At 44.9% G+C, this 21,906-nt stretch overlaps 1 protein-coding gene across 1 annotated transcript in view; it reads right to left on the minus strand.

Moving 5' to 3' along the window:
- The window catches only part of RHCE (Rh blood group CcEe antigens), a 32,638-nt gene that overhangs the window by 2,104 nt on the left and 8,628 nt on the right, over positions 1 to 21,906 (minus strand). Inside the window, exons 3-9 of the mRNA XM_032495519.1 lie at positions 18,070 to 18,220; positions 17,270 to 17,414; positions 16,690 to 16,856; positions 15,016 to 15,153; positions 12,661 to 12,791; positions 5,667 to 5,746; positions 2,569 to 2,642 (exon numbers count right to left, since the gene is read on the minus strand). Coding sequence (XP_032351410.1) covers positions 2,569 to 2,642; positions 5,667 to 5,746; positions 12,661 to 12,791; positions 15,016 to 15,153; positions 16,690 to 16,856; positions 17,270 to 17,414; positions 18,070 to 18,220 — 886 coding nt within the window. The remainder of the gene's footprint in view (positions 1 to 2,568; positions 2,643 to 5,666; positions 5,747 to 12,660; positions 12,792 to 15,015; positions 15,154 to 16,689; positions 16,857 to 17,269; positions 17,415 to 18,069; positions 18,221 to 21,906) is intronic.

Here is a 21,906-nt window from a genome sequence, read left to right on the forward strand (position 1 = left end):
GTCACATATTAGATATTATATTATGGAATTAATTAGTGAATATATAAGTATATCTTAATAGACTCATCCAAGGATGAGATGGGTGCCCTTGGGGAGTGCTGAGTGCCCCCATCCCAGGAAGTGCTCAGCATGGTCTGGCACTAAAAGAATGTCCCTTCCAACCTCCAGCAGTCTGGTTCTATAGCATACAAAAAGGGCATTCAATAATGTTTAAGATGTCTTTCGGGATAGTTTACAAAAAAAAAAAAAAAATCACCCCCGGATTTATCAGCTTTGGAAGTTTGTATTCTTGCCTCTTTAATGGATATTTGGCTTTTCAAATGCAAGCTCAAAGTGTTTTACTGCTGAATAAATGGTTCTACTCAACTGTAAAAAAATAAATTGAAGATTAGGGGAGAAATAAACAATCTCCAGTAGCTTCCCACAACACATACACACAGGCCATCTTTGGAGCCAAAGAGACGCCAATTCAAATTCCTCCTGTTCCATTTACTAGCTCTGTCATTTTGGACAAGTTACTCTTCATCTTCTGATCAGGATACTTACTCTTATGCAGGGTTTTGGGGAGGATACAGTCAGGTAACATTGAAAAGCATCCAGCACAAAACCGGGAACAGTAGGCTTGGAATACCCAATAGCTGTTAGACTGGCAAATTCCTCCATGGTTGCCTCAACCCTTAGTAATAAACTTTCACATTCATGTGCTTTTTACAGAATGTAGTAACAGACATCATTACTTCATTTGATCTTCAAAATAACCCAGTGAGGTAGATTAAAGTTTACTATTCTTTACTAGCAAGAAAGGTCAAGGGACCCTACATCACACCTTGCAGAATAGGGACTAGAATCAAGGTCTTCTTGTTCCAGGGACACACTCAGTCCATGTCACCTGCTGCTGCAGGGGCTAGTGTTAGGTGGGGTTCCTCAGAGTTCCTTCATTTATTCAGCAAGTATTTACTGCAACTCAAATAATTGAGCTGGATATTTGTCCTATTTGTAGTCTCTCTGGTTAATCAGCAGAGTGCTTGGTGTATGATAGTTGCTCAGTAAATACTTGTGAAATGAATGGATGGATTAAACCAGTTTTCTGAGTCCTTTCACTAGATTACCCTGCTTCTGCTAACGGGGCAGGGACACTTGCAGGGGACTGGGAGAGACTGGCTGTGGGGAGAAGCGGGTGCAAGGTGAGGCAGATTACATGAGGCGGCATGGATGACTCCCAGGATAATTACGCTGAGTGAAAAAAGCCAGACGAAGAGTGCATGCCATGCGGTTCCAATTATATAAAACTACAGAAAATGTAAGCTAATCCATAGGAAAGAAAGCAGGTCAGTGGTTGCCTGGGGATGGAACTGGGTGGAGTCAGGAGGGAGCAGTTTCAAAGAGGCAGGAGGAACTGTTTGGTGGTGATTGATATAATCTTACCTTGATTGGGGTCATGTTTTCCATAGGTGTATAAGTGTGTTTAAATATATCAAATTGTATACTTTAAATACGTGCAGTTCACTGTCAAGTATACCTCCAGAAAGCTGTTTCAAGACGAAGACAAGGAAGAGGAGGAGAGAGAGCACAGAGATGAAGGAAAAGGGGCAGAGGCAGGTTTCCTCTATAGAGTCCCTCTGTTTCACCCCTACAAACACAAAAACCAAGGCCCCTAGTAAGGCTGGTTCTCTGGCCCTTTAGTGGTCAGTGTCTTGGTCTGCTGGATGGAGAAGGATTGGCCTGGGATTCAGAAGGCCTGCTTCCTGGTCTTGTCTCTGCCACTCATGAAGGTATAATGGTGGTATCAGCCTGCCCTCTGTCGACCCCCAATTCCCATTTATAGCTTGGCAGTACCAGTCCCTGCTTGCTCAGCCAACCTCAGCATCAGTTGGAAGATTACCTAAGGTGACAGCCATCTGAGTGCTTTGTGAACCATGATGTAGGTCAAAGGGAGGAAGACAGTGGGGTCTCAGGGCATGAGCTCTGACCTTCCTTCTAGCCCAGGCATGACAACAAACACTGCAATGTCACAGACTCTCAGCAGCCACTGAGTAGTTTGAGCTTTATGTCCCTTGACTAAATGTCCCCAGACCCCGATTCTGCAAGTTTTCTCATGTCCACCAGCTATAATTTATTCAGCTCTGCCACTCACTCCCTGTCAGAACTTGGACAGTCATGGCTCCACTCAGGTCCATCAAGTGAGGAGATTGGATTCGCTGACCCTGCGGTCCTTCTACCCCCTGCACTGCAGGCTTCTATCAATTTCACGTCAAATTATTTGCCTGTTTTGATGACTCCAGATGAGGAGGAGGCATGTGGCCAGTGACCGTTCCCGCATCCCTGACCATCAGTGATTTTGAGGCATCAGGGAAATGGGAACCTTTACTAACCCCCCACCTGCCACAAACACATACACGCACACACATGCACACACACACATACACCATGGATTTGCTTCTCTTCCAATACTTCATTTTCATTTGTTTTTACTTTACTCTCATAAACACCAAGTTAACATATATACTCAGGTATCTTTTTAAGTTCATTCACTCAAAACCTATGACATTAATAGGTGAAAAATCTTACCGTCCAGAAAGGTCGGCCATTAAAATAGTTAGCCACATAAGGTGGTTTCCATATTTTGAAGCTTAAGATAAAACCTGTTAAAATTCATAATTAAATGTTAAACAATTATCTCAAAATTAATCCAAATGTCATACATCAACTATGCTATCTCAACAGAAATCCTTTTATCTTCCACAAGCAGGAGATAGACAAACTGAAGCACTGTCCTTCCTGGACCAGCTTAATTAACTCTATAGACATCTTTTAAAAGGAACTGGCAAGAGCAATTTCATCCAAAGGGTTTAGATTACACGGAGAGTCATGGATCTGACGCTTGCAGAGACAGAATAGAACCGCCCCACTTAAAAACCGGTCCATTTAAAACGCAAGAGCTACCATGGAGAGCAAGCGACTCAAATTAGGTGCCCCTTGTAGGTCCAACTTCACTGGCTCCAATAAAGTCCCAGTGACCTCAGCTCACAGTTCTGCTTGTTGGGAAAGTAGTTGCAACTTAACAACTTGCTTTTCTGCCTATTCCTTCCACCCATCCCGCCTCTGCTCCGAGAGCTGGGCCCCTACGCCTTCCCCCAGCTGCTCAAAATCTGCCGAATTTCCAGTACATAAACTAGGGCTTACCTTTCACGTGAAGCAGGGAAATGCCACTGATAGATTGATCTGTGTACTTTTAATGATGATCAGTCCCAATGAGTTAAACAGTAAGACTAACAAGAGTAGGCATGTGCTTTTTCATATTTTCCTCTTAGAATGCAGGCCTTTTACTGATGTTGGCATGTAGAATGCTGTCAGCACACCTCATTTAGCTACAATTACTCAGCAGTGATCTCCATCGCCTACAGACATTTTCCAGAGAGCTGAGGTTTACTCATCACTGATGAAAATCCATCTAAAATATATTATATTTTTTTGTCTTATGAGACCACGCTGAACACATTTGGACTTTTTCTTTTTTTTAATTAGAACTATTGCTAGGAACACGCATGTATGAAATGCGCTGTATCCCACGGAGAAGGGCCACAGCTGCTGCGGGTTATTGGCCTCCTCTCCAGCGGCCCAGGCTTCTCATGTTCTTGTGTCTGGTTTTAAGAATTTCTTTTCTCCTGTTAGGCTCTCTGCTTTCATGTCTGACTTCTACCAGCCTGCCTTACCTCCAGAAACTTATCCACCTCTAATCTGCTGTTTCTAATCTGCCGTTTCTAATCTGCCTCAACTGGGAAACCCCATAACCATGCTTGATAAGAGTGTTTCTTAAATTAAGTGCATATAGTCAAGCTCCACAGAAGAGGGTCTTTCGACAAGTAAAAGCTTGGCTTTAGGGGGTCAGTTGGGTGCCACCTTAGCTGCTTGGAGGCCTCTTTCCCCTTCTATTGTCCAAGTTCTTTTTAGTCACCGGTTCACTCAGGTAGAAAGCAACATGTAAAAAGGAAAGCTCACTGGTCTCAACTCCTGAAGGAATGAGAGGAGTGTCTTTCCTCTATTCTCCTTCTTGACCTCAGTGACACGTAAGTAGCCCTCCCAGGTGCTTTACAAGACAGTGCAGATCAGTGTCACTTTGTCCACACCGGTGACAGTGATGAATGGTGGGAGAATCCAGGTATAGAATTTCCAGATAAAATAAAGGATGCTCAGTTAATATTGAATTCAAAAAATGAGTGCCCTGTACTTTCACTTGCTAAATCTAGCAACCCTACTCAGGGCTTCACTGCCGTCATGAGCAGAATGTAAGCTAATGGCAGGAGATGTTTTTCTCATCTGCACTTAATTAGTCACCCCAGACTCTGTCAAAAGCTGAGGCCAATTGGTACATTAAACCAATTCTAGCCAATCTCACTCTCTAAAATTAGCCAGGTAACTCCAGAAAGTACCTTCATACATATTTTAGAGCTGAAAGGACGCCAAATGATTAGTTACCACAGTCCTTTCATTTTACGGAGAAGCCAGCCAATTCCCAGGGAGAGGGAAATGACATGCCCAAGGTTACACAACTCCCAAGTGTCTATTTACGCTATTTTGTCTCTTATTTGGAATTCACTTCCTGCTTAGGGACACAATATATGAGTCTAACCAGTGAAAGCTGTTTTCTTTTAGAGTAACAGTGAACAGATCTGGACAGAATGCCTATTTTCAGCTAGCGTATGAGTAAGACTGGCAAACTGGTATCTCCCCAAGATTCTTTGCTGCTCTGCCACATTACAGAAGCAAAAACATACTGCAGTCCTGTTCACACATCTCTAATGGCTTCCCATCTCTCAGAATGATCTGGCTCCTTGTTCACTGTCCTCAACCCCAGCCACTCTCCCCATCATTCCATCTACATCAGCTGCACTGACATCCTTGCTGTTCCCCAAACATGCAAAGCATGTTCCTACTTCAGTACCTTTGCACTTGCTGTCCCCCCTTCATGGAATGTTCTTCTCCCAAATAAATACATGGTATATCTCCCTCCTTCTTTGCATTCGAGTCCTTCTGTACAGGTCAACTTTCTCGATAGGTCTTCCCTTACCACCCTTCTAAAAGAGTGCCCCCCCACCCTCACAATGACTCTGTGTTCCCCTACCCTGATTTATTTCTCTTCATAGCACTTATCACCATCTGACATAGTGTATATTTGTCTGTTTATTGTAAAAGCTCCCTTCCCAGCTAGAATGTCAACTCCATGAGGTCAGGGAATTTGGTTTGTTCACTGCTCTGTCCCTAGTGCCTAAGAACAGTGCCTAGCTCATAGCAGATATTGAAAAAATATTTGCTGAACAAAATAGTATTATAGGTGTCCTTAGGGAGTAAGAGGTAGGCTTTGTGGCATAAGGGTTTCCTTGGTCTTCTGTACAAAATTTGGTGAAATCTTCAGCCTTGGGCTCAAGAAGCTGCAATGTCACCACAGGTGACCTCTGAGTGCCTTTTCAATTATGAAGTTTTGTGTGTTTGTGCTCAGTTATTCTTTAATCATGGTCTGAGCCCTTTGCTTCATTTGGCTGGAACTGAGGGAGTGGGTTCATGGGGAAGGGAATGGGCACATCCTCATCCAGCCATGGGGAAGGTGCCCTCTGGACCCGTGCCCTGCACCCTGGACAGCAGCAGAGGAAGGTTCGTCTCACACTGACCTGTCAGGAGACCAAATACCATGCCCATGATCACGGAGAAGCTGAGTGCCCCAAGGTTGGTGAGTACCTGGTAGCGGACCCTAGAAATGACAAAGCAGAGGTGGTCACTTTTGAGCATCAGGCTGCAGAGGTCACTGGGGACAAAAAGGACCATTTGCATCCATAGAGATGCTCTCAGGAAAGGCCATCAGGACAACAATTGTCCCCTCCACAGGTGGTACTTTTCCCTGTCATTTTCCCACAAAGCCATGCAGGCATGTAGGTGGGGAAGGAGGGATTTAAAGAAGTTCAAGGGGGAAGTTCAATAGCCAAATGGTAGAGTGTATGCTTGGCATGTACGAGGTTCTGGGTTCAATCCTTGGTATCTCCATTTTAACTAATTAATTAATTAATTAATTAATTAAACAAACCCAATTAAAAAAAAAAAACAGAAGTTCAAGTCTCAGTTCTTCACTGACATTGTGACCCTGGGCACTTAACATCTCAGAGTCCTGAGTTTCTTCACTAAGCAATTAAAGACAAAGGTTTTATTTCTATCAGGGCAAAATAGAGTACAGCTTGGCTATCAGATCCATCTCCTCTGCCCACCCACTCCCTTGAACATATGTCCCTGTCCTCTCCTTTAAGGCAACCCCAGGGCTTCACTTTAAACTATTATGCAGCCCTTGGAAGACATCTATTTCACCTTGCAGTAGGCAAGGATTTCTTTTTTATGATTTTAAAAAGATTATTGGGGGGGGTAATCAGGTTTAGTTTTAGAGGAGGTACTGGGAACTGAACCCAGGACCTCATGCATGCTAAGCATGCACTCTACCACTTGAGCTATACCCTGCCTCCCAACACAGATTTCTTAAACAGGACACAGAAGAGCTAAACATAGAGGGAGCAATGATAAATTGGACTAAATAAAAATTAAGAACTTCTGTTCATCAAAAGACATCATTAAGAAAGTGAAAAACAACCCACAAAATGGGAGAAGACATTTACAATACATTTATCTGACAAAGGGTCTATATCCAGCACATATAAAGAATTCCTAGAAATCAGTAAGAAAAATAACACAAAACAGAAAAATGGGCAAAAGAACTCGAACAGACATTTCACAAGAGAAGGTATTCAAATGCTAAAAAGCATATGAAAAATGCTCCACTTAATTAGTCATCAGGATAATTAAAATTAAAACAATAAGTTTGATATCTAAGTAGCTAAATTTTTTTTAAAGGAAATGATGGAGTGTTGGAGAACTCTCAGGTTCTACTGCACAAACCACAATGGAAAACGTAGTATCCACTAAAGTGGGTTGTATGAATAATGTACGATCCCACAGTTCCACTTCTAGGCATGTACTCAACAGAAGCACATTTATATGTTCAAAAAAAGAGTCCAAGAATGTGCTAGAATGTAATAGCTCCAAACCAGAAACAACCCAAACACTCAGTGATAATGGATAAATAAGTTGTGCTGTATTCACCCAATGGAAGCCTGTTCTGTGTTTTCTCAGATTTTGTATTTGTCTACTTGGCACTCATTTATTACAGGGCCAAACTAGTGGCCAAAGCTGTCTACCTCTCTCTCTCATAACTCAGCTTTCATGGGCATGCAAAACTCATATTACGAAGCCCCCAACCACATACTGTAACGTATGTGTTTTCACTCCCACTCAATAGGGGACATCCCTACTTTACTCTCCTGCCACCATAGTCCTAAAGGCATAGTGTTAGTTCCACTCTCTCTGCTGCCTGGTCCCTGCATGTGATAAACTTTCATGCCGTGCCTCTCACTTCCAGGGCAACTGTGAGGAACATTAAAGTTTCCTTTCAATGACATTGACCTCTCCATGTTGTCACTGAGTTGCCTTTATAAATTAAACCTAAGCACAATTAATTCAGTGCTGTCCCCCCATGAAAATGAACAATCTACAGAGATACTCAACAATATGGATGAACCTCACAGTTACAATGTTGAGTAAAACAAGCCAAGCACACAAGAGCAGACCTCCGGTAGGATTCCACGTATATAAAGGACAGAAGGAGGCAAAACTGATTGATGCTGTTAGAAGTCAGATTAGTGGTCACCCTGGGACAGGACACAAAGGAGTTCCTGGTGCTGGTTACTGGGGCGTGTCAGAAGTCTTTGAGGGATACCCTTATGATATTTGCACTTTTCTGGATGTAGATTACACTACAGTAAAAAAGTTTTTCAAAAAGCCTGGCATAAAGGCTAAACCCAAATCGCTGACTGCCAACCTACAATTCACTCTACCCTCATGCCATAGTAATGCAGGGTGGGCTCTTCTGTGCCAGGCCCTTGGCTCCTTACATTACCATTGATTTTCCATGATCCTCACAACAGCTCTGTAAGTGAGTCCTTATTTCACAAATGGGAGGCTCAGGTTAGGGACATGAACCAAGGGCTCCAGTGCCATGTGGCCTGGAATGCATAGCTCTTGGGATTTAAACTAGGTAGGACTGTCTACCCACAAAAGTGGCCAAATTTCAGCATTCGAGAATTACCTTCACAAATTTGGCCATATCAGCATTCCAGGGATACTATTTAAACATTTTTCTTTAAATAGACTTTTTTAAAAAATTGAAGTATAGTCAATTTACAATGTTGTGTTAGTTTCTGGTGTACAGCAAAGTGATTCAGATATATATATGTGTGTGTATTATTTTCCAGATTCTTTTCCATTATAGGTTAAGATATTGAATATGGTTGCCTATGCTATACAGTAGGACCTTCTTGTTTGTTTATTTTTTATACAGTAGTTTGTATCTGCTAATTCCAAACTCCTAATTTATCCCTCCCCAACCTTTTCCCTTTTGGTAACCATAATTCATTTCTATGTCTGTGAATCTATTTCTGGTTTATAAATAAGTTCATTTGTATCATTTTTTAAGGTTCCACAAATAAGTTACATCATACTGTATTTGTCTTTCTTTGTCTGATTTACTTGGTATGATAACCTTTAGATCCATCCATGTTGCTGAAGATGGCAGTATTTCATTATTCTTTATAGCTGAGTAGTGTTCCATTATATATACGTCCACATCTTCTTTATCCAATCATCTGTTGATAGACATTTAGGTTGCTTTCACATCTTGGCTATTGTAAACAGTGCTGCTATGAACATTGGGGTACATATATCTTTTCAAATTAGAGTTTTCTCCAGATATATGCCAAGGAGTGAGATTGCTAGATCATATAGTAACTCTATTTTTAGTTTTTAAGGAACTGTCATACTGTTATTCAAAGTGGCTGCACCAATTTTCATTCCCACCAACAGTGCAGAAGCGTTCTCTTTTTCCACACCCTCCCCAGCATTTATTGTTTGTGGACTTTTTAATGATGGCCATTCTGACTGGTGTGAGGTGATATCTCATTGTAGTTTTGATTTGTATTTCTCTAACCATTATCAATGTTGAGCATCTTTTCATATACCTTTTGCAATATGTATGTCTTCTTTGGAGAAATGCCTATTTAGATATTCTACTCACTTTTTGATTGGATTGTTTGTTTTTTTGCTACTGAGCTATATGAGCTGTTTATATATTTTGAAAATTAATCCCCTGTCAGTTGCATCACTTACAAATTTTTCTCCCATTCTGTAGGTTGTATTTTCATTTTATTTATGGTTTCCTTTTCTATGCAAAAGCTTATAAGTTTGATTGGGTCTTATTTGTTTATTTTTGCTTTTATTTCATTTGCCTTGGGAGACTGACCTAAGAAAACATTGCTACGATTTATGTGAGAGAATGTTTTGTCTATGTTCTCTTCTAGGGGTTTTATGGTGTCATGTCTTATGTTTAAGTCTTTAAGCCATTTTGAGTTTATTTTTGTGTATGGAGTGAGGGAGTGTTCTAACTTCACTGATTTACATGTGGCTGTCCAGCTTTCCCAACGCCACTTATTGAAGAGACTCTCTCTTTTCCATTGTATATTCTTGTCTCTTTTGTTGAAGATTTGACCATAGGTGTGCAAACAGACTTTTTAAAAAACATTTAAATAAGTGTATTTAAAAGGAAACTTTGCATCACTAGCATAAATGGAAGAGAAATGAGAGGTCACTATAAAAAAGAGAGACAATGAAAACATTGCTAGAATCTCCCCCAGATGCCGCAGCCTGGGCAAATCTCAGTCTGAGGTTTCCTCTGCTGTTGTTCAAACGGGAGGTCAGCAGCTATTGGAAGAGTGTGGAGACTCAGTACCAAATTGAGACTTTCTCCCTGAAGTAATCAAAGGATTGCTTGAGAATTGAAACAGCATCTGCACTGTGTGATTCAATGTTCTTGAAGTGTGTCTTCACACCACTTAAAATCCCACAATTTGTGAAAAACGCTCTGCCCAGGCTCCGAGCACAGCATCCAACTCATTCACTTCCTCTCACCTGAACAGGAAATCGGCAAGTATTGTTTGTGGAATGAATGAAAAGCCAGCTCACGTGCCCAAGACACAGAGCTAAGGAAAGCAGCTGATCCACACTTCCCAGGAAGCATTCTGCCCACCAGCTCGGTCCTTCCTCCATCTTTCCACTACATCCAGATGTCCCTCTTACAGAAGCAGCAGCATTAGTGACCATCATAAAGAAAGGGGCCGTGTGTTGGGTGTTACTCCATGCCAAGCACTGTCCTGAGCCCCTTAATTATTCTACGTTGCTGAATCTTCCCAGTGGCCCTGGAACATGGATCTTATTATCCTATTTTACAGATAGAAAACTGGCACTTAAATTTGAGGTTGAATACCATGCCTAAAGGCACACAACTGGTAAACGTGACCTTGGTCTGTTTGTCCCTGAAGCCTGTGCCCTTTACTTCAAGCCAACCAGAGGCTTCCCCAAGAGAGGTCATCACTGTCACTGTGCCCTTCCTCCTGCCTGGTTCCTGCAGAGGAGAGAGGACTACTTCTTGGTCCTCGGCTGTCTCCTGATGAGACTTGACTTGCAGAGGGGTGCTGGAGCCAGCTCACATAGACACACCAGCCGAGCGGTCTCATCTCTTCTCAACTCCATGTTCAGTGATGTCACCTTGATGGCTTGAAATTAGCCACAGTGAGAGTATCTGCACCGGTGAAATTAACAAATGCCGCAAGTCAGGATTTGTTTCCCTGGAGAGCCTTTAGGAGCACACTGTTGGTTGACTGTTTTGCTTTGTTTTGATTTTGGGGTTTTGTTTTTTGTGTTTGTTGTTGTTGTTGTTTGGATTTTTTGCTATAGGCCAATAGTTCTCAAACTTGAGTTGGCATGAGAATCACAAAGAAGACTGCTGGGCCCTGCCCCTCAATGTCTAATTGAGTGGGTCTGGGGTGAGGTAGGATTTGTATTTCTTACAAGTTCCCAGGTGATGCTGTTCCTGCTGAGAACTTCTGTTCTAGGAGATCCACAGAGTCACAGAATTTGAGGAATAGAAGGGTAGGTGTTCCAGAAGTTTCAGATTGGCAGCCCACAAGCAGAATTTGGCCCGCACAATGTTTCTAATGCTTTTGAATCTTTCGCCAGTGCTTGGGACAGTGCATGCATAATTTGAAAAGTCATCAGATCTGGCGACACTGATCCTGGGTCCCTGCATGGCATTCGTTGCCTGGCATCAAAGAGCAACCACCCATGGTTTCCTCCCCTCGCTGGTCTCATTTTTCACCTTACCTGCCTGGCCCCTATAGGCACCAGGGCATAAGACTCTGCTAGATCCACCCCTCATTCTACAAAGGGGGACCCAGGGACCCAGAGAGAGAGGAAAAGATTTGCCGAGAGTTGCACAGCTATTAAAACACTGGTAGACACATCCCTGGAGTCCGTTACTGAGATGCCTTACTTCACACAGACCATCCCCTCCCCACCCTCAAATGGGATTCCCCCTCACCCCATGCAACCTAGGGAGGTATGTCTCACCGCCCACGGATGATTCGTATAATTTGGAACTATGGTTGTCTCTGTCGTTGGAGCTACAAGCGACCCAGCCCTCCGTGATTTCTCTGAGATGTCCCCAAACACTGTGAGCTCTCACCACCCACCGCAGGTGCTCACCACCTTCACAGCCAGGTTCCCACCACGTGACCTCAGACAGGTAACTCCTCCCAAGTATTGTTTTTTTGAGGAAGTTAATAACACCTCAGAGGGTGGTTGTGAGGATTAGATGATATGATGCATGTAACGATTTTGGAATAATGCCTAGCACTTTGAAAGCAGTCAATCAGCAGTTCTGATTGTCATCAGTAATATTATTATTATCATCACTATATTGGTTTATCTGGAAAAATCTATCCCTGTCTTGTGCCTAAGTCACTTTTTTCATTTTATGTGAGACATGTTCATAAGATAAACAACTTCGAGAAGGTGATGGCCAGGGTTCTGAGCACTGCTGTCCATTGCCTGGGGGGCACAGGACCTGACTCTGGCCCAGAGGCCCACGTTCCCACCTCATCGTGAGACCTCAGCCAAGCCCCTTCCCTCTCTAGGCCTTCGGGCTGAGCTGTGCTCAGCATTTGCCTACATTAACATGTCAAACCCTCTTAACCACACAGCGCCTGGCCTCAAGTAGCTTCCAACAACCCTCTGAGAAGAGGTACTATCATTATTTTCATTTGTATCAGGCGATGGAGGCTCAGAGGTGTTAGGTAGCGTGACCCAGCTAGTAAGAGGTCAAAACCAGTCTGACCCACAGCATACTTCACCACAACCTAAATTACCATTGGTTGAAAAATGGACTCAGTCAACTTGGGCCTGATTGCTCTGCTCTGTCTGCATTTGGGGATGCCTCAGGACTGTCTGCCTTTGCCCTGCACCTAAGCTGCCAGCTTTGGAAAGAAGTGGCCTGGAGAGGTGATAAGTCCATACCAGGTAGGGGCTGGGCAGAATTTCAAAATAAATTGGCCAAGAAATATTCACTGAGGCCTTCTGAGTGCCTGGCCCTTAATGCATGCCCCCCACCCAGCCAAGGGCTCTGAGCACACTTCTTCCCAAGCTGGATGGGATAATAAGGGGCTGAGCAAAATGACCCACATGGAAATATCTGTCCACATGACCTGATGCGCCATCAGCACAACGTAGATGATCCCTCCAAGCAGACCTGGCAAGCCGAAGGTGTAGTGCACACCGTAGGTGTCGTGGATGTTCAGCATTTGAAAGCACACCTGGGGACAAACACTATTATCAGCAGATCTACATGTGGGAATAACATTCCTTGCCCACCCTTTCACAGACTCTTGGCGTCCAGGGCATCTGAGGTGATGGGCATTAGGGCGCAACTAAGTAAGTACTTCTCAGAGTCAAATGTGCACTCACATCACCTGGGGAGATTGTTAAAATGCAAAGTCAGATTTAGTGGGTCTGGAGCCTGAGATTCTGCATTTCCAACAAAGTCCCAGGTGATGCCAATGCTGCTGGTCCCTGGTCCACACATTGAATAACAATGGTCTAGCCCAGGCACTACTCACATTTTGGGCTGATAATTCTGTCCCATGTGTTGTAGGAGGCTTAGGATCCCTGGCCTGTACCTTCAAGATGCCAGTACCACCCCTCACCCAGTTACGTCAATCAAAAGTGTCTCCAGAGATTGTCAAATGTCCCTAGGGGCTGATCAAGACCCACTGGTCTAGCCCAGACTTAACTGCCATCCAAGAGACTACATGGCTGATGAAAAGAAAAGCATCCGACCACACCTCCAGACTCCCATGCCGTACTCTTTCCATTTCATCACTTAGCCTCCCAGATGGCCTTGGGCCAACAGATGTGGATATCAATGCAGATTTGATCAAGCTAGTTCCCTTCTTAGAATCCCCACCATTTCCAGAATAAGACTTCACACTCTTCAACTCGCCCAGGAGATGTTCCCCAGCACCTGCCATCGCTCAAGGCTCTGGTCCCACCACACTCCCTGCTGAACTTGATGCTTCAGCCATAAGAACATCCTTCTGCTTCCTAGTTGGGCCGCATGCTCTTCTCATCATTGAGCCTTTGAACACCCTGTTCCTTCTGTCTGGAGGACATTTCCCACTTCTCTGTCTGGCTAACATTAGTTATCTGTCAACACTCAGCTGAGACATCTGCTCTGGGAAGCATTTCCTGACCCATCTCAGGCCAGATGTGCTCCAGTAGCAGTTATCACACTGTGCTGTGTTTATTTGTCCATTTCTCTCCCTACACTATAGCTTGGGAGGCAGGATGACTACTAGAACATGTGCACTGAATGAATGAATTAATTTTAAAAAATCAGTGAATCATCTTTGAATCTTTCCCCCAGTGATAGAATCAAGGAACCTGAGGCACAGAGTAAGTGACAGACACTGAGCCTGATGATAACTTGTTTTTTTGTTTTGTTTTGTTTTCTGATGATAACTTGTGATACTTGTTTTGCTGTACATTTCCTTTCATCATAGGGCCTCAGAGCCAGAGGAGATAAAAGACATGTGTTTCCATTCCAAAGATGAAAATCAGATCGCCCCATCTTTGATAAGATCAAACTGTTGGTAATACTTCCTTATTTGGGGGTGGAAACTGCCTTCCTGAATATCCACAGTTCATCCGAAAGTCTATTCCTTTTTCCTCTATCAAGCCTTCAAATTGATGAAGATTTGTTCTTAAATATTTCTCTTGGGAGTATAACAAATTGGCTACAATGGAGTACTCTGATATTATCAATATCTGTTGAATATTGAAGGAAGGAAAATCCATCCACTTAGAAGAACTAAATAATCAAACGTGGACATGACCTGGACTATCAGCCCAGCGTCTTTCTTTTGGGTGCTGCCCTTCCCGCCCTCATTCACGTGGTTCATGGACAGCAGCCTGTATGTATGCTGTGCCCTACCTCCCATTCCCAGCCAAAGACTGGCACGTTATCCATGTTAGACCAATGATCGCCTTCTCCAGAGAACTCAGAATTGGGGTCAAGGGAATTCACCTGGCTGCTTTCTTGAAGAGTGAGACTACATTCCACCGTGTGGAGTAGGAGTAGGACAAGGGGAGGGAAGTCTGCAGAGTAAGAATAAAGCAGATTTTCAGGAAAAGCAAAAAAAGAAAAAGAGCAGGGACTTTGCAAGATCCCCACAAGACTCCCATCCCTGGTACTGGCCATTCCTGGGCTCCCAGCAGCATTCCTGCCTTGGGTAGTAGCCTTATAATGAATTCCTTCTTATTCCTTAGTGAGCTTGAATGGGTTCTGTTACTTCCTCCCCACCTAACAAATGTGCCATCCAACATGGGTGGGTCCCTCACCCAAGCTTTGAAGCCAAGTTGACAATTGCCAACAGCTGCCTAATGCAGCCCATGGCACTACATGATGACACACTGTATTCCCAGGGGCCTAGGACCTTGGTGTGAGCCAAAGCAGCAGGTGTTAGTTTCCCAGCTCCTTACCGACAGGTACTTGGCTTCCAAGATGGAGATCAGCCCAGCCATAAGGCCCAGCAGCATGGCAAGCCAAGGAGAAGGGATCAGGTAACAAGCGGGGCCCACAGCCACACCGCCTGCCAGCACCGCATTGTGGATATGAATCTGCAAAGAAATGGCTTGTGGGTAAATGGAGTGAGGTAAAGAGGACACTATCTCTCCAAGATACTTGGTAAGCTGGTAGCAAGACAACCCTGTAGCGTCCTCCCTGCTTCTCTGATCCTGAAACCACCTCCTCCCCTCTGTTGAGACTTCATCAGTGGTCTTATCTCACCCACTTCTCAGGCTCTGGAAACAGTCACCCTGACTGGGAGTCATTTAGCTTGAAAGTGCAGTTACTCAGCATCCTAGCCATGCTCACACCCAGCAGTGATGTGTTCTTGGGTGCTTAACCATTCAGTGCTTCAACTTTGCCACCAGAAGCATGGGGTTTTGACTGTACCTACTTGATATGGTTATTGTGAGAATTGAGACAGCTACCACATGTAAAACTCCAAGCCCAATGCCTGGCATAGAACATGAGTAAACGTCCAATAAATATAAGCCATTATAATTTTTACTATTTTTATTATTATTACTGGCTACTTGGTACCTAGGCCTCCCTGTAATTATTGGACCCAATTCCCAATAAACTGGCCCTTGTCCCTGGGTCATGTCTCCACTCTGTCCTTTGTTCCTCTAGAACCCGGGCCTTGCCAGTTCTTGCTCTTACACTGCTTCCTTCTGCCCTTCTCTGTTCCACCCAGATTCCAAGCTCTGGGCCCTGGGACTGGCTTCTGGGATGCCCTGACCTGATGCCTACACCTACCTCCCTGGATGTCCCCATTTTGTCTGAGTCACCACTCCCTGTCACCATGGAGCTCACCTGTGGGGACCCTCACCTCCCCTTAGTGCTGTTAACCTGTCATCCATGGCCACATTCTCTCCACTCCAGCCCCCGCTGTCTGTCCAGACTTTTTCCCACCACCTCTGGCTGGTTGACCTCATGTCCCACTCAACATGGGGACTTGTGTTTTGCCTTCAGCTCTACTCTCTCACCCATCTCTCCTCCCAAAACTCGCACAGGCAGTCTCCCGGCCACGTTGATAATAGCAGCTGATATCCGCCCAGGTCTCGCCCTGTGTGAGGCACTTTCGTGCATTGTCTAGCAAGTGCCACTTTTCAGCGGGAGGCAGCTGAGACTCCAAAAGTTTAAGTGGCTTGGCCGCTGTCACATGGCTAGGGAAACAAAGTTCTTTACTTCTGACTCTGTTCATTCTATTCTTGAAATTTCTTGGGGGAAGGGGAGAGACTAATTCCACCCCCATTTTTCTCTGCTGACTGCTGTTCACGTGGCTGGCTTTAGTAACTAGCAGAAACGGGGTTCCAACTTGGGTTTGTCTGATGTCAAGGCTGACAGGTTTAATCACAGTCTCTAGAGAGCCTTTGATCACTTGCCGGTCTCCTACGTGCCAGGGCCCATTCTGACATGCCAGCGCTGTCTGGGCTGATGCCCCACGGTGCTGCAGACAAGGCTCCATCACCTGACATGCTCTTTCCCAACCCATGGGGCTGCGCTGGGGGAGGGGACATGAATACGTGTGTCAGGTCTACATGATCCAAGTGCGGCCCGAGGGACAGTCCCCCTCCCCCTCTCCTCACCATGTTGATCTTCCCTCGAGAGTGAACCAAGGCTGACACCAAGATGGCTGTCACTGCGCTGACCGCAAGGGCATAGTAAGTGTTGAACACAGCCTTCTTCCTTTCGCTCAGTAAGTCCAGCAGAGAGGAGTTGAAACTCGGCCAGAATATCCACAAGAAGAGGGTGCCTGGAGGCCACAGAGTGTCAAAGGCGGGAACCAGTACTCCTGCTCCAAAGCCTGAGCCTCCGGGGGCTTCAGACAGGAGACTCCTGGAGCTAGCAAGTCTCCACTCGGTCACCCCTGTCCTTTTCCTCCACCCCCAGGCCCGGCTTTCTTCACTTGTCCAATTCCCTTCTTTAAGTTGAGGACAAAAGGATTGAGATGTAACAAGTCTCTCCTCTCCTTTGGATACTAATGAAGAGAAGTTCCCTGGAGGGGAATGCTTCATTCAAAGGTCTGAATTCATCAAATGCTATTTGAGGAAACCAGTCACTATAGAGGGGCTTCAGACACCCAGGGCACGTTGGTGAAGGAGAAAGATTTTTCTGCAGAGCCTCTGCCCACCCCAGATCTGAGACCAATCCCTAACCCGTCCTTACCGAGCATGGCAAACAAACTGGGACTCGTTGCCATCTGAGTTTCCTGCTTCATTTCTTTGGGAGGCTTTGGGAGGCAGTAGGATGCAGTCAGCCCAAAATAGGCCGCAAACACATGGATGTACATCATACTTATGTGGTTGTCCATCTGCAAAAAAAACCAGTAGGAGCAGTGAACGTCAGCGTCCTCTACCCACGGGGAATCCCCCAGGTTCCTCAGAGAAAGTTCTGCACTTCATGTAGGAGGTGTGATTTGAAGTCAGGAGACTGACCCAGCCCAGTTCCCCTTTCAGAGGGGCCCCGTGAGCTTTCTCGTTTGTGATCAGCTCTCATCTTACTTAATCATACCTGACCTTGGCAGGGCTATGGCAGAGGAGCTGGGAGAGCCATTTGGACAGGCTTCACCCACACAGCTGGCTTCAGCTGTAGACTTTTGACAGTCTCCCTCGATGAGATCCCATGTACAGACACATGTTGACTGGTTTGAAAGAAGACATTGGCCATGTAGCTCATAGGACCACTGCCCATGGTGTCCCAGGAATTAATTCTCTTTTTGTACATCCCATAATCATATTGTGAATAGCACAAGCAACAGTACCATATTTTGGAAGTTAAAGGCATTTGTTTGCTCTGTGTAAACATTTAGCATAGACCACACTCTTGTAATCCTATTTTGGCCAGTCCTTTTTTTTTTTTTTTTTTTTTTTTAATCCCTGAAGCCTCACCAAAGGGAGGCAGAGCCCTCCCCTTCTACCTGCTCGGCTCTCATCCCAGAGGTCCCTCCTCACAGCACCATGACTCACATTGAGGAGTTTCTTGCCAACTATCCTCGTGGTGCTAAAGGCTGTCAGCTCTATCAGCATCATCAACACCAGCTGCACTAGGTTGACCTTCCCCAGGACGGTGCCCGCTGAGATCAGCACAGATGTAGCGCTCATGGTGGCCATCTGAACACTGGGGAGAGTGGGCAAGACCGGGATGACTAAGAAGGAAGGATGCCTCTCACTCATTTATTCATTCACACATTCAGCAAACACTTGTTGAGGACTTAGTCCCTGTCTTCAAGAAACTGAAGACACAGCCCGAGAAGTAGACACAATTTCTGCTCATGTGGGGATGGATGCTGCTAGGGGCAGCTACACTGAAAGATTGGTCTGCACACATGTATCTGTACTGAGAATGCTCCCAGGATCTCAGAGAAATGTCAAGGTGAGTTACAGAGGCCTATTGTTCCCACAGGCGCCCCGTCTGGGATCTGACAACTGGGATTCAGCCCTTGGCTTCTCTTCGGCCGCCATCTCTCACAGATGCTCAATAGAGGGCGCTCTTCACCTGCTAGCCCGCCTGCCCTTTGGCCACCCATCACACTCATCTCTTCCTTTCCACCTTAGTGAAAAGAGACTGGGTTTGGAAGCAGGACAAGCCTGGCTTCCAGTTCCAGCTTTTCTACTTGAGCAGTTATTTAATCTCACTGAGCCTGTTTCTCCATCTGTAAAATAAGAATGATGATAATACTTATCTCATGGTAGTGCTGTTGGGGAGCAGAAGGAATAGTCGTACATACGTGTCTAGAACACCATGACTGGCACAAAGAACTAACTCAGCCCTATTACTGATTCGTTTCTCCCCTTGACAAATGAGCAAGCTTAGTGTTGGGATTCAGAAGGAGAAAAAATTTTTGATTTCCAGGCACTTAGGATTCAGCTGGGGAGATAACCCTGTCGATTAAGACGATGTGCGATATCATGAACCAAGAGGGGCTCACTGGAGAGAGAGAGAAATGTGAACTGGACTCATCAGGGAGGGCTTCCTGGGGGAGGTGGCACTGTGCAGGACAATCCATGGTGGTTAAACCAACCCATCCTCCTCTGGGCACATTGCTGAGACCACGCCCCTCCCCCTAGGAGTTGATGATAATGCAATAATAATAATAATAACAACAACAACAACAATCTGTTGAGCATTATGTATAACTGGCTTGAAACTACATCAACTCATTTAAATTTTAATGCTCCAAGTAACCCTCTGTAAATGGTGCTAGGGTACCACTAATGACCTCCATTTTACAGAGAGGACATTGAGACTAGAAGAGGTGGCTTTTTCTGGTAATGGCCTCACAGCTAGTTAATGACAAACTTAAGGGTCAATCCCACCCAGTTGCCGTGGATCCAAAGCCTGTGCTCTGAAGTTTGGAAACAGTCTTCCCAGCAATTGCTGCCAATGTAGTGTCCTGCTTAAGTTTCAAGGACTTCAGAGGGAAGGTCAGAGCAGGTCCAAGGGTATGGGGAAGGAATCTCACAGGGACCAGGAATTACTTAGAATAAAGTCACTCAGTGCTTCACCGTGGCTGGTCATGTTAGATCTTCTGGGTGAGTGCTCTTTTTTTTTTTTTTTAAAGGAGGGGATTTAAAGGACCTCGTGCATGCTAAGCACAAGCTCTACCGCTGAGCTCTACCGCCGTGCCATGTGTGAGTGCTCATTTAATTGGCAAAGGCCTAATTCAAGAGCATGTGTGCTGGTGGTGGGCTTTCAGACCTCCCGGGCCAGCTGGGACTGCAGAGGTGTTGAGACAGTGAGGTGCAGTACCCAGGACAGTCTCTGTCTAGGCTGCCTAGGTTGGAATCCTAACTCAGCCACTTCCTGGCTGTGTGGCCTTGGGCAAATTACTTAACCACTCTGTGTTTCAATGCTCTCACCTATAAGGTAAAGGCAAGGTCTGTGGAGGAATGTGAAAGCAAAGTGAGTTAAGATATGTCAAGCTCAATAAGGGGGTTGTTTATTGCTATTATAGGCCCTCCTGGACCTTTCAACATACAGCATTAAAAATATCACAACTTTTAGAGTTCTTTTTCTTTTCATTTTTGCTCCAGTAACCATTTACTAAGTCCTTACTATGTGAAGGAAACAAAGGAGGACAAAACTGAATTAGACCGGCCCCTGCCATGAAGGGACTGGTCATCGGTGACTCAAGCAGAACCAATTCAGTGCCAAGTCAGGCTGCGCGATGCGGGTGAGGCCGAGCAGGAGGGAGAGGGCCTGTCTGGGAGGCAGGCCTGGCCACCGCCCACTAGCCCAGCCAGAGCCGGAAAGGTCAGGAAGGAGCCCATTGTTCAAATCCGTGAAGCCAGTCCCTTTGAGGGTCACAGCTGGGAGGATCCAAGGGGGCAGGGCAGGGCAGGGGCGTTCACTCAGGCAATAAATGGCCTCTTCTTGTCTTTCCAGATTGAGGCAAGAGCAAACAGATCTCTGCAGGCAGGACGTCAGAAGAAGGGGGCAGCCTGGAGACACCTGGAGACCAAGGTGCAGGAGGCTGAAGTCTTGTGTGACCTTAAGCCATGGCAGCAGAAATATCAGACCAGGACCATCCTGTCAGAATTACCCCCAAGTGCCCTTTGTCACTTCCCAAGTGGTTACTGGGGTTATTGAATCCCCATGGGGGTTGGTTTACAAGCCAAAAGGTGGAGAGTTTTTCCAGGGCCAGTGGGGAGCTGACTAGACTGTGTTTCTTGTCATCGTCACTCTGGAGCGTGTGGGAAAGGTTACAGAGAGTAAAAACTGAAGCCATTTCCACCATTTAGCTGTGTGACCCTAGGTAAGTGTCTTATGCTCTCTGAGTGTCTAGTTCCTTGCCTGTATACCAGGTCAGATCCCTGCTTGGAAGGGTGAAACAATGTTTGTGAAGCTCAGCACAGAGCCTGGCTCATGGGGACATGTTCAACAGCAGAGCCCAGAGGTTTAGAATGGTCTCAGAGGGGAGGGTAGAGTGGCCTTGAAAGGTGAGGGGGTCCTCAAGATGCCCAAGGAGGGATTTATCATCACCTGGGCAAGACAGAAATTCAGAACTGGATAAAACAAAAAACAATTCTTAAAGAAAAAATTTACCTAGCTCCTCCTATTAAGTGTGAATACCTTTATTTACATATCTATCTATCTATCTATCTATCTATCTATCTATCTATCTATCATCTATCTATCTATCTATCTATCTATCTATCTATCTATCTATCATCTATCTATCTATCTATCATCTATCTATCTATCTCCATTGCAGCTCAATGCATACACACACACACACACACACACATATATATATATACATACATACTTCTGTGTAACCATCACCCAGGATAACAGAGAATGTTTACTGCATCCCATAAGCTTCTTTTGTGCTCCTTCCTAATCAATGAACACCATTCCCTAGGTAACCATTATTCTGACTTCTAGCAACACAGGTTACTTTTGCTAGTTTTTAGAATTTCTTATAAAGGCATCTAAATAGACCAAAGTTAATTGAAAGAAACTAAAGGCATAGTGATTTCTTCTCCATAAGCATTTGAGGACGGAGAGTACATCTTTCTTTTCAAGAGACTATCACTCTGATTGTAGATTTCTGTTTTGTTTTGTCTAATCTCTATTCATTTTCTTCGAACTTATATTTATGGTGTAAGTTTACAAAATCAACATTAATAAAAAAAGAAAGGACACAGGGAGTGCCATAGACCTGGGCCCCTTGCAGTGCCACAGAGTAGCGTTGTGAGATAAAATAGGAGACACCAGTTAAATTTGAATTTTAGACAGTGTGAACTGGACTTACCAAGGAGGGCTTCCTGGGGAAGGTGGCACTGAACAGGACAATCCAT

This window comes from Camelus ferus, chromosome 13 (assembly GCF_009834535.1).
Source record: "Camelus ferus isolate YT-003-E chromosome 13, BCGSAC_Cfer_1.0, whole genome shotgun sequence".
NCBI classification, from domain to species: domain Eukaryota; kingdom Metazoa; phylum Chordata; class Mammalia; order Artiodactyla; family Camelidae; genus Camelus; species Camelus ferus.